The sequence below is a fragment of the Bos indicus x Bos taurus genome, chromosome 1, assembly GCF_003369695.1.
Source record: "Bos indicus x Bos taurus breed Angus x Brahman F1 hybrid chromosome 1, Bos_hybrid_MaternalHap_v2.0, whole genome shotgun sequence".
Taxonomy (NCBI): Eukaryota; Metazoa; Chordata; class Mammalia; order Artiodactyla; family Bovidae; genus Bos; species Bos indicus x Bos taurus.
In genome coordinates, this window is record NC_040076.1 from 150,972,731 (window position 1) to 150,986,068 (window position 13,338).

The 13,338-nt window shown below is 37.6% G+C and overlaps 1 protein-coding gene across 3 annotated transcripts in view; it reads right to left on the reverse strand.

Annotated features, from left to right (window-relative positions):
- The window catches only part of COL6A6 (collagen type VI alpha 6 chain), a 177,092-nt gene that overhangs the window by 52,772 nt on the left and 110,982 nt on the right, over positions 1–13,338 (reverse strand). For all 3 annotated transcript variants that reach the window (XM_027549059.1, XM_027549043.1, XM_027549052.1), the window contains exons 21-23: positions 9,200–9,235; positions 7,010–7,072; positions 5,322–5,384 (exon numbers count right to left, since the gene is read on the reverse strand). In XM_027549059.1, the coding sequence (XP_027404860.1) occupies positions 5,322–5,384; positions 7,010–7,072; positions 9,200–9,235 (162 nt within the window). The remainder of the gene's footprint in view (positions 1–5,321; positions 5,385–7,009; positions 7,073–9,199; positions 9,236–13,338) is intronic.

Below are 13,338 nucleotides of genomic sequence, written 5' to 3' on the forward strand. Positions count from 1 at the left end.
AATTCAATAATTGCAATACAGATTATGTATTGTCATGGAAGTACTACTATTATGGCCTTCCTTGGATTGGCATTAGCATGCCTTGGGTATAGAATGTACCTGTTAGGTAATGTTGATACAATATGGTAGGAATAAACATTTATATGATGCTTATTGTAATGCAGGCATCATTCTAAATTCCTATATATATTAAACCATTTAACTTTCACAACAATCCAATGTGGTATTATAACTATTATTATTATATGATTATAATAGCTATTATTACTATTCTCATTTTGCATCTGGGAAAGTTGAGGCACAGAGAGGTTAAATAAATTACCCAAAGCCACACAACTAAGAGGGTACGAATCTGGCAATCTAACCCAGGCAGCTTGGCTCCAGACTCTGTGCCCTTGACTATTATGTTAGGCTTTGTAAACGTTACAGTAGAAATTATATTTTGTATTCCAAATTTGCACCGGATAATCTCAACCTTCCTTGATATTTCATATGATGCTAGTGATTATCTCACTAATAAGTCTAAGTATTCAAGGAATAGTGCCAGTTCTAAATGGAATTAGTATTTTGCATCTATATTCCATGTCTTTTCTAGGCATTGGTTACATTAGCAAAGGGCTTAAAAGTAAACCAAACAAGAAGGGAACAAAGGAAGGTAAAAAAGAATATGCCATTCCTTTCAAAGTTCTTCCTTCTTTTTCATTATGCTATGGACTGTATTTCTTTTATCACATATATCTGACTGCATCAGCATGTTTGATTTATGCAGAATGCTTCAACAGTGCATAAATTATTAAGTCTGCAGGACACCATCAACAAAAATCACATCCCTTTTTCTAACTGTACATCCTAGGAAAAACTTCAAAAGGCTGCAGTTAGAAAACACTCCTGTAATTCCATTTGAGACACTGGTCCTTGTGCTGTAAAATATTGTGAAGCCTGTGTCGGTGGATTTATAGAGCCAATAAAGAATAACTTTCTCTTGTTATCGGATTGTTTGTCTCCCATGGTTTTCCTCTGAAAGCAATAATTTTGAGATCTAGTTCATCACATCCTAAGCATAGAAAATTCTATACATTTTAAAATAGTATTTTAACTGTGTTGACAAGGGTGTTTTAAGAAAAGCAAAGAAAGGAACCATGCTTTCCAGGCAGATAAACAGAAGAGCTCAGCTAGAGGGAGGGGGTGCCTTTTGACTAACTGGCAATGCCAAGAGGCTGGATGATTTATGATATGACCAATCCTGCCAAGGTGAGGTTAAGGGGCACCCACCCGTAGCAAATGAAATACCTTATTTGAGTAATAGCCACTTGGATAAAATTCTGGATTCTAGAGCAAGGGAATTATCAAGCTCTGGATTTCAACCAATCTACATCTCAATATTTCACATAAACAGATGATATAATTGCCACATATATATATTTCCTTTGGCACTTACTGTTATTTTAAAATCCCAATTTGTGGTACCAGCAAGCTTTTTTAGATTCAAGGATGTGAATGCAAAACAGTTACTTTTCATTAATTTCGTTCTACATGAAATTTTAAGGTTTTCATGCTTTTTGAAGGGGCACATTCTTCAAAATTAGGAACAAATATCATTATGAACAGTAATTAATATGCTTTTAAATATTGTTTATTTAACCATGCAAAGAGGTTCTTAAAAATTTTGAAGATGAACATATCCACTTAAATGTTGGACCACTGCCCAGTTTAACTAATGGACACAAAGTAATGGACTTGCTTTACCCTCATGTTAGCCCTGAGCACAAGTCCCAACTGAGAATCATTCTTTCATTTAATAATTGATTCATTATACAAATATGCGTTGATTCTGTTGGGTGACAGCACTGTTATCCTGGGCTCTGGGACAAAGTCCTAGCTCTCACAGAGCTTACAGTTTAGAAGGGAAGACAAAGAGCTAGTTCAGTTCAGTTCAGTTCAGTCGCTCAGTCGTGTCCAACTTTTTGCAACTCCATGGACTGCAGCACGCCAGGCTTCCCTGTCCATCACCAACTCCTGAAGCTTGCTCAAACTCATGTCCCTCAAGTTGGTGATGCCAGCCAAACATCTCATCCTCTGTCATCCCCTTCTCCTCCTGGCTTCAGTCTTTCCCAGATTCAGGGTCTTTTCCAATAAGTCAGTTCTTCCCATCAGGTAGCCAAGGTATTGGAGTTTCAGCTTTAGCTTCAGTGCTTCCAATGAATATACAGGGTTGATTTCCTTTAGGATGGACTGGTTGGATCTCCTTGCAGTCCAAGGGACTCTCAAGAGTCTTCTCCAACACCACAGTTCAAAAGCATCAATTCTTCGGTGCTCAGCCTTCTTTATATTCCAACTCTTACATCCATACATATCTACTGGAAAAACCACAGCTTTGACTATATGGACCTTTGTCATCAAACTAATGTCTCTGCTTTATAATATGCTATCTAGGTTGGTCATAGCTTTTCTTCCAAAAAGGAAGCATCTTTTAATTTTGTGGCTGCAGTCATCATCTGCAGTGATTTTGGAGCCCAAGAAAATAAAGTCTGTCACTGTTTCCATTGTTTCCCCATTTATCTACCATGAAGGGATGGGACTAGATGCCATGATCTTAGTTTTCTGAATGCTGAATTTTAAGCTAGCTTTTTCACTCTCCTCTTTCATGTTCATCAAGTCGCTCTTTAGTTCCTTTTCACTTTCTGTCATAAGGGTGGTGTCATCAGCATATTTCAGGTTACTGATATTTCTCCTGGCAATCTTGATTCCAGCTTGTGCTTCATCCAGCCCAGAATTTCACATGATGTACTCTGTATATAAGTTAAATAAGCAGGGTGACAACATACAGCCTTGATGTACTCCTTTCCCAATTTGGAACCAGTCTATTGTTCCATGTCCCGTTCTAACTGTTGCTTCTTGACCTACAGATTTCTTGGGAGGCAGGTAAGGTGGTCTGGTATTCCAATCTCTTGAAGAATTTTCCAGTTTTTTGTGATACACACAGTCAAAGGCATTAGTGTAATCAATGAAGCAGAAGTAGATGTTTTTCTGGTATTCTCTTGCTTTATCTATGATCAAATGGATGCTGGCAATTTGATCTGTGGTTCCACTGCCTTTTCTAAATCCAACTTGAACATCTGGAAATTCTCAGTTCACGTACTGTTGAAGTCTCACTTGGAGAATTTTGAGCATTACTTTGCTAGTATGTGAGATCAGCCCAATTGTGTGGTAGTTTGAACATTCTTTGACAATGTCTTTCTTTGGGATTGGAATTAAAACCGACCTTTTCCAGTCCTGTGGCCACTGCTGAGTTTTCCAAATTTGCTGGCATATTGAGCGCACATTTTCACAGCATCGTCTTTCAGGATTTGAAATAGCTCGACTGGAATTCCATTACCTCCACTAGCTTTGTTCATAGTGATGCTTTCTAAGGCCCACTTGACTTCACATTCCAGGATGTCTGGCTCTAAGTGAGTGATCATATTATCTGGGTCATGAAGATCTTTTTTGTATATTTCTCTTGTGTATTATTGCCACCTCTTCTTAATATATTTTGCTTCTGTTAGGTCCGTTCTGTTTCTGTCTTTTATTGTGCCCATCTTTGCATGAAATGTTCCCTTGCTATCTTTAATTTTCTTGAAGCCATCTCTAGTCTTTCCCATTCTGTTGTTTTCCTCTATTTCTCTGCATTAATCACTAAGGAAGGCTTTCTTATCTCTCCTTGCTATTCTTTGGAACTCTGCATTCAGATAAATACATCTTTCCTTTTCTCCTTTGCCCTTTGCTTGTCTTCTTTTCTCAGCTATTTGTAAGGCCTCCTCAGACAACCATTTTGACTTTTTGCATTTCTTCTTCTTGGGGATGGTTTTGATCACTGCCTCCTAAACAATGTTACGAACTTCCTTCTATAGTTCTTCAGGCACACTGTCTATCAGATCTAATCCCTTGAATCTACTCATCACTTCCACTGTATAATCGTAAGGGATTTGACTTAGGTCATACTGAATGGCCTAGTGATTTTCCCTACTTTCTTCAATTTAAGTCTGAATTTGCAATAAGGAGTTCATGATCTGAGCCACAGTCAGCTCCTGGTCTTATTTTTGCTGACTGTATAGAGCTTCTCCATCTTTGGCTGGAAAGAAAATAATTCGTCTGATTTTGGTATTTACCATTTAGTGATGTTGATGTGTAGAGTCTTCTCTTGTGTTGTTGGAAGAGGGTGTTTGCTATGACCAGTGCATTTTCTTGGCAAAACCCTGTTAGCCTTTGCTCTGCTTCATTCTGTACTCCAAGGCCAAGCTTGCCTGTTACTCCAGGTATCTCTTGACTTCCTACTTTTGCATTCCAGACCCCTATGATGAAAAGAACATCTTTTTGGGGGATTAGTTCTGGAAGGTCTTGCAGGTCTTCACAGAACCATTCAGCTTCAGCTTCTTGGGCACTGGTGGTTGGGGCATAGCCTTGGATTACTGTGATGTTGAATGTTTTGCTTTGGAAAGGAACAGAGATCATTCTGTCATTTTTGAGATTGCATCCAAGTACTGCATTTTGGACTCCATTGTTGACCATGATGGCTACTCCATTTCTTCTAAGGGATTCTTGCCCACAGTAGTAGATATAATGGTCATATGGATTAAACTTGCCCATTTCATAAATAGCTAAGCTAAGAAAATAAATATAGTCTGTGATAGCAGGGAGGAGACTTACTGCTCAAAGTGTGGTGTAGGGATCAGCAGCATTGGCATCACCTAGGAGCTTGCTGGAGATGGAGCACCTCAAGCCCCATCTCACACCTGCTCAACCAGAATCTGCGGTTTAAGTTCTTTATGTTTGTTCAGTATCTTGAAGGTGAAGAAGTGTTGATGTTGGACAGTCACTTGCAATCCTGGGTGTGTATGTTAGAACCACCTGAGGAGAATGTGGATTTAAGTGGTCTGGAGAGGGTTCCAGGTGGTACGGTGTTTCACAGTCCTCCCAGGAGATTCTTATGTGTGGTTAGCTAAGGACCACTGAAGTAGTTTGTATTCTGGGTGCAAGGGTGAGCCCCTGAGGACTGGGATTAGTGAGTCATGTGACCTGATTTACATAAAGAAGAAATTCTTAACGTCACAGTAACGGCTGAGCTGTTATCTTCGCCTCTGTGTCTGACATAATGACACCCACTCTGCAAGGTAGTGACCAGAACATGATGCGGCCACCATATTGAGCTCCAAGGTCAAACCTCATACACTTTGCGGGTTCACAGGCAGTAGATAACTCCATCTGAGGAGAGGCAACCACAAGGACATCCACATGCAAACCAAGATTAGAGCCAGAGGCAGACACTGTCTCTCGTTACATACCTGGGGACCTTTACTTCCCAGATTTCCTTTTTCTCCTTTCACACCAGCTTCTCCTCTTGGACCCTACATATAGAGAATTAACATTACTTTCTCCCAAAAAGAGAACATTAGAATATTCACTTGAATATTAAAAATGGAAATGCTAAGTCAGTAACATGGACAGCAATTGAAAAGAAAACTCCATTCATGCTTTTGGTTCTGTCGTGATCAGTCAAGTTCTCCTTCTCTCCAAGGCATAAGGGTCCAATCTAGTGCCTAAATGGCTTGGCATTTTCCATCAAAGTGAAGAAACACTGAACAGCTAAAATTTCCACTATTGCTTTATAATTATTCTAAAGGATCTTTGTACTAAAATTTATGTATCTGTTACTTTAAAAGTAATTTTTACTTATGTAAATCTGAAGCTGGAATAATTAAGTGGATTTTCTATTTAATAACTACACTAAAGATTGGTCATAAATAAGACATAGCACATTGTAAGATAAGATTTAGATAATTGTACATCTGGAGTATTATGCTTTCTATTAATTTTGGATTCCATATGTTATGCAGAGAAACCTTCATACTGTGTTTGGCTTTTGTATCTCATTTTAAATTATGTCATAAAAAAGTAACAGCCTATAAAATGGATGAGGAGATGTAGTATTACTTGTTTAGCATGAAATAAAGCCAGCCAACCTATTGAAATGATTCCCTACAATCCCAGTGGCAAATATTCTCACTTGAAGGTAAGAAAAATGAACAATCCTCAGCTGCCAAGTAAGAGAAACAAAAGCAATCAAGCTAGAAAGCAATAAGAGGTCCAAGGAGTAGACTGTTTACTGCTCTGAAATGTGGATTAACTTTCTCCTCTGATGTTTCAGGATATTTTGCCCAACTTCCATGCAGCAAGCTGACAACATATAGAAGTTACTCCCCCCTCCCCCCCACTTTTTTTTTTTTTTAGCTACATAGATTACAACCTTGAAAAGCTGCAGGATCATTGCTGTCCTACATTTGCCAAAGATCAAATTTACTTCTCAAGATTTCAAAAGTAAAAATTCAGAGAGAAAAAAAATATTTTAACGTTCTTATTCTTGACCTTTGTTCAGCATTTCTGAGGACTTCCCTTCCCTTCTCATGATTGCTTTAGGCTACATTTTGCTCTTTCTGGCATGTTTCCTTACCCCTCATGTAAGCAGTGTTAAGAGCCAACCATTGCTTGTTCTTTGCAAAGGAAAAACTGCTTGAGGCAGCTCCCTAGAGAAGTGAGCTAGAAAAGATGACTATACATCACCCCCACTGAAGACCTCTTTGCTAGGGTAGAGCCAATTTTTCTCCATTACAGGCAGCCAGATACATAGCTAAATTGACCAAAATTCCCAGTTTTGAGGCCCAGCATTGTATTTGGCTCAAGGTCTCCCTAGGATTCACTAGTCAGCCTGGATCATTATACAGAGACTGCTGCCCAGAGTTCATTTCCTGTTCACCTCCTGACCGGGACCAGCTCTTTATAAATATTGTAAGTTCAGATATATCACCAACATGTACAAGCGCTGTACAAGTCAAGACTGTGTTGCTTCCTGATTTCATTACTCTGAATCACTTGAAACATCTGTACGTTTGCAAACGTTTGCAAGGAGGTTGTATTCTATTAAGGCTCAGATTCTTCTTTCTGTTCTCATAGCCTGATTAGTCTTGTTACATACCTGAGGGCCCTTAAGTCCCAGTGACCCTGCAAGTCCGTCTGGACCTGGGATGCCTGGTTTCCCCTATGGGGAGGGAGAATCAAACGGTTAACATTGTTTTCTAAGAAACTTTGTCTTCTTTATGTGCTAGTTTCTAAATATTTTTTTTATTCATAATGGCGATGCAGGATCTTTGAAAAATAAATGTAAATACAAGAAGGGAAACAAAACTCTTCTATAATCTCATCAAGGGGAGATAACCACAGCTTAATATGTTGGTGTATTTACTTTCATTCTTCATACACCTCATGTGTGTGTGCATACATGCACACACAAATATACAAACACTCCCTTCTTTGCCTGTAACACTGGTTATATACTGTACCAAACTTGGGTGTTGAACTAAAAAAACTCACAACTTACTTCATTCACATTTTCTTAAAAGATCTCCATGCATCTATCTTACATTATATTTATATTCAAATACTACATTATACTTATATTCAAATACTTAAATATCTAGGGATCAAAAGTTGAGCATTCCCTTCACATTACCTTTGAACTGTGTCACAGATAAGAATTTCAAATAAGATTAAAATGTTTAATTTAGACAATTGGATAGCCTACATTTATGCCTCAGTCGTTACACAGATGAGATTAACTGTCCCTCACTGATGCCTTTTCCTATAAATAATAAAGAGGAAATTTCTCAACACTTTCTCCCTCCAAGCTCATCTCATTCACTTCATGCTATTTTTTTTTTTCGTTTTTGGATTTGCTATCCATTTTGTTGCTATCTAACTTTGAAAAGTATGTGTGTGTGTGTGTGTGTGTGTGTGTGTAGCATCTGTGGATAGTAAACTCTTAGTCTTTGTCTACCTGGAAATGTCTTATAATCACTCATAGTATAGCTAGGTATAAAATTGTAGGTTATTTTTCTTCTGCACTTGCAAAACATTACTTTGTTGTTTTGGCAAATATTATTGTTGAGCAGCGGAGAAGGCAATGGCACCCCACTCCAGCCAGTACTCTTGCCTGGAAAATCCCATGGACGGAGGGGCCTGGTAGGCTGCAGTCCATGGGATTGTGAAGAGTCGGACATGACTGAGTGACTTCACTTTCACTTTTCACTTTCATGCATTGGAGAAGGAAATGGCAACCCACTCCAGTGTTCTTGCCTGGAGAATCCCAGAGACAGGGGAGCCGGTGGGCTGCCGTCTATGGGGTCGCACAGAGTTGGACACGACTGAAGCGACTTAGCAGCAGCAGCAGCAGCAGCATTGTTGAGCAGAAGCCTGCTGCAATTCTAATTGGTTATTCCTTTCATGGGTAAAAATGCTTTTTCTCTCTGGTAGTGTTTGCGATGTTTCCTTAACATTCAGGAGTTTTACCATGATGTGATTGTGAATGGATTTAATATTTATCCTTATTGTATTTTCAATCCGAGGATGTGTGTTTCTTCAATTTTGTAAAATTTTAAATCATTCCAATTCTAATTCTAAATTCTAATTCTAAATCTAATTCTAATTCTCTTTTATAAATATTGTAAGTTCATGTATAATATGTCACCAACATGTACAAAGGAACATGATATGACAGCTGGCATGGTCAACTTTTGAATAAAACATTCAGATTACCCAATTTGTATTAAAGTTTTATTGTACTCTCTTGGTTAAAAAGGGGTTTATGTAAATTATGAATAAGGTTTAAGAGTTAACTGAACAAAAATTTGAAAGAAAGGGGTGTGTGTGTGTATGTGTGTGTGTGTGTGTGTGTGTGTGTAGCGTCTGTAGACAGTAAACTGTTGGTCTTTGTCTATCTGGAAATGTCTTATAATCACTCATAGTACAGCTAGGTATAAAATTGTAGGTTATTTTTCTGAAAACAACTTGAATTACTAGAGTTTGCATTTGAAATCCAAACAAAGTTAAACTTAATACTAATTGGGCCAAGTATTATTTCTTATCTTTAATATTTATAGTTTTTTTTTAATCAAAGTGCCCATATTTAATTGTCTCTAAAGATCTGAGTTCTTTAAGTTATAGCCTAAAAGTTTTCCCAAATTTGATTCCACAACCAATATTAACCAAAAGCAAAATAAATCTAGACTTTCTAAAGGCTTTATTCAGGCTCCTTGACTGGACACACATTGTTTATCACTGGCAGTTTAGAAAATTTTAAAAATAAAAAATAAAAGAAAGATCTTTGTACCTGTGGGCCTGTATGTCCCCTCTGGCCATGAGCTGCCTACAATAGGGAAAAAAGTAGATATCATTAACCCTGAAAAATTCTTTCTAAAGTTTAACTTAAATTAATAACAGACCCCTTGGGGCATCGACATTAAAACAAAAAGTTACCACATACTGCTTTAAATTACTGACTGCACCGTGAAAGCAAAATATTGCCAACTCTGAATTTCTATCCTAGGGCAACAGATGAATAAAACCATAGACAATGTAAATCTATACATACTTGTTGGAACAGATTGTCATCAGTAATTCATCCTCTACTAAATTACTACTAGAACTTAGCATAAGCACCAAAATTGGCTGATTCGAATTGTATTTCTTTTCATTTTTCCAAAGTGTTACAAAGTAAGCCAGAAATTAAGTATAGAAATGGCCAAAAGGCAGGAACCCAGAGGAAACACTAGGAGGATTCATCAACATTATTATAGATGGACTTCAGAAGCTATTGATAGCAAAACTAATTTTATCCCTCTTCCCCTTCAAGAAGTCAGATATGCTTACCTGTCAAAAATGAAAAATCAACTTAAGCACTCAAGATTACTCAGTTTAGTATGTTAACAAAATACTTGATCGAAAAATAAATGGCTAGACTAAATGGATTTTTCCTGCTACTCTCATGTATAAAGTGAAAATCTCAGTATTTCTAGATCAATATTTCATAAATATGGGAATCAAGAGACAAAGACATTTTATTGTCTAACTCAGATTAGAGCATGACTGATATCCAGGATTTGTAAAATTCAATACATATCAGACATTTTTGTGATGGAAATTTATTTGAGATAGTCAAGTCAAATTTCTATGTGAGGCTGGTCTTGAAAATTTTAAATTCTTCTAATTATATTTCAGTGAAAATCTCTTGTTATTTAGGAAAGAGACTATGTGTCTGGGATATGATTAGAGGCCTATTTCTTTAACACCAAATGATGAATGTCAAAACGTCCATATCAAAGGGATGAAGAGCAGTTTTCTCTACTCTTTCACATAAGGATTTATCTTTTCTGGTTCAATTCACAGCAGTTTCATTCAGAAAAATATCTATCCAACAGCTACTATCCACAAAGTATGTAGCATGGGAACCATAGGATCATAAAGGTGACATACAGTTCTTGACCTCAGAAGGTCCTCACCACTTGGGTTAGTGGGGAGGAGATAAATACTGTAAATATTTACAAGACAGAATATATCAGATGCCGTAAGAAAGGGGAAGACAGAAATATGGGTTTCTCCCAATTGAAAAATGACTTAATAGACATTTCTCCAAAGAAGAAAAATAGATGGCCAACAGGCACATGAAAAGATGCTCAACATCGCTAATTACTACATAAATGCAAATCAAAATTACAATGAAGCACACTTCACACTGTTGGATCATAGAAAAAGCAAGGGAGTTCCAGAAAAACATCTACTTTTGCTTCACTGACTGCTCTAAAGCTTTTGACTGTGTGGATTGCAACAAACAGTAGAAAATTCTTAAAGAGACGGACATACCAGAGCATTTTACCTGCTTCCTGAGGAATCTGTATGTAGGTCAAGAAGCAACACTTAGAACTGGACATGGAACAATGGACTGGTTCCAAATTGGGGAAGGAGTATGTCAAGGCTGTATACTGTCACCCTGCTTATTTAACTTACATGCAGAGTATATCATGTGAAATGCTGGGCTGGATAAAGCACAAGCTGGAATTAAGAATGCTGGGAGAAATATCAATAACCTGAGATACACAGATTACACCACCCTTATGACAGAAAGTGAAGAGGAACTAAAGAGTGTCTTGATGAAGGTGAAAAAGGAGAGTGGAAAAAGCTGGCTTAAAACTCAACATTCAAAAAGCTAAGATCATGGCATCCGGTCACATCACTTCATAGCAAATAGACGAGCAAACAATGGAAACAATGACAGACTTTATTTTGGGGCTCCAAAATCACTGCAGATGGTGACTGCAGCCATGAAATTAAAAGATGATTGCTCCTTGGGAGAAAAGTTATGACCACAAGACAGTGTATTAAAAAGCAGAGACATTACTTTGTTGACAAAGGTCCATATAGTCAAAGCTATGGTTTTTCTGGTAGTCATGTACGGATGTGAGAATTGGACCACAAAGAAGGCTGAATGCCAAAGAATTGGTGCTTCTGAACTATGGTGTTGAGAAGACTCTTCAGAGTCCCTTGGACTGCAAGGAGATCAAACCAGTCGACCTTGAAGGAAATCAATCCTGAATATTCAGGGCTGATGCTGAAGCTTTGGCCACCTGATGCAAAGAACTGACTCATTGGAAAAGACCCTGATGCTGGGAAGACTGAAGGCGGGAGGAGAAGGGGATGACAGAGGATGAGATGGTTGGATGGCATTACTGACTCAATGGACATGAGTTTGAGTAGTCTCTGGGAGATGGTGAAGGACAGGGAAGTCTGGTGTGCTGCAGTCCATGTGGCTGCAGAGTCAGACACGACTGAGTGGCTGAACAACAACCACTTCACACCAGGCAGAATGGCCATCAGAGAGACTGTGGAGAATAGGAAACCCTCTGACCCTGGTAGTGGGAATATAAATTGATGCAGCTACTATGCAGAACAATGCGGAGGTTCCTCAAGAAACTAAAAATCGAGTTGCCAGATGATCCAGCAATCCCATTCCTGGGCGTATATTTAGACAAAACTATAAGTTCAAAAGCACATGTACCCCAGTGTTCACTGTAGCACTATTGATAATAGCCAAGACATGGAAGTGACCTGAATGTCTATTGACAGATGAACAGAAGCAGACGTGGTCCATATATACAGTGGAATATTAGCCGTAAAAAAGAAGGAAATAATGCCATTTGCAGCACGATGGATGGACTAGAGATTATCATACTAAGTGAGGTAAGTCAGAAAAAGAAAGGCAAATTCCATATGATATCATTTATGTGTGGAATCTAAAAGTGGAGACAAATGAATATACCTATGGAAGAGAAACAGACTCATAGACATAGAGAACAGACTCGTGATTGCCAAGGGGGAGGGCATGTGGGAGAGCAATGGACTGGGAGTTTGGGATTAGCAGATGCAAACTACTGTATATAGAATGGGTAGAAAACAAGATCCTATTTTATAGCACAGGGGACTATATTCAATATCCTGTAATAAAACATATGGAAAGGAATACGAAAAGGAATATATATATATATATATACATGTATACATATAACTGAATCACTTTGCTGTACAGTAGAAATTAATACAACAATCAACTGTATTTCCACAAAATAAAGTAAAACCTCTAAAAATAAAATAGTTGGCCAATATCTGTCATCATGTGTGGCTTGAAGTTGTGGTCATTTTTTGTTAATTCATCTTAAATTTCTTTTATTGTTTTTGGTGAGTTGCATAGAAGTGGAGTAGTATAAAAAAAATCCCTTGACTTTACCATCTTTAGGTGGAATTCTGTTTTTACTCCTAAATGACACTGCTGAATCTATAACTCAAGAAGGGGCCATATTTCTCAGGAGTTGTATAGTTTAGCTAATACATGGTGATATTGCCTTATCCTCCAGAGAGATTATAGCCTCTATAAAGTAAGAAAAGTTCATCTCCCACACCAGGATTTTTTGGATGATATTCTTTAAGTTCAAAATACTTTCCTGGGGTATGTAAACTGGCTACACCCTTTTAGAAAGTCAAATAAATAGCAAATGTACTTTTAAAAATCTTTAGATGCATTAGAAAGGGCTTTCCCACCAATTAAATTCTGCAGGTTTTAAACATAATCCCTGTTCTTATTTTTCTCTGTCTTACAAAGAATAAAAGTATGTTCCAACATATAAAAATATTTTCCTGTTGGAGTATAATAGCTGGTTTTATGAGCTTCTGCTCAGAAAATACAATGCATAATAATGCAATATGTTAAAACAGTTTTTATTTGTCCTCAAATTTAAAATGTTAAAATTGTATTAGTTTCAGATGTACAACATAATGATTCCATATATGTATATACTGCAAGAAGACCATCATTCAGCTAATAAATCTAGTTAACATCTATCCTTACATGTAGTGGGCAGGGAGGGATGAAGGAAGTCGGAAAAGGCTGGATAACTAAATAAAGAATGGAAAGAAAGCATT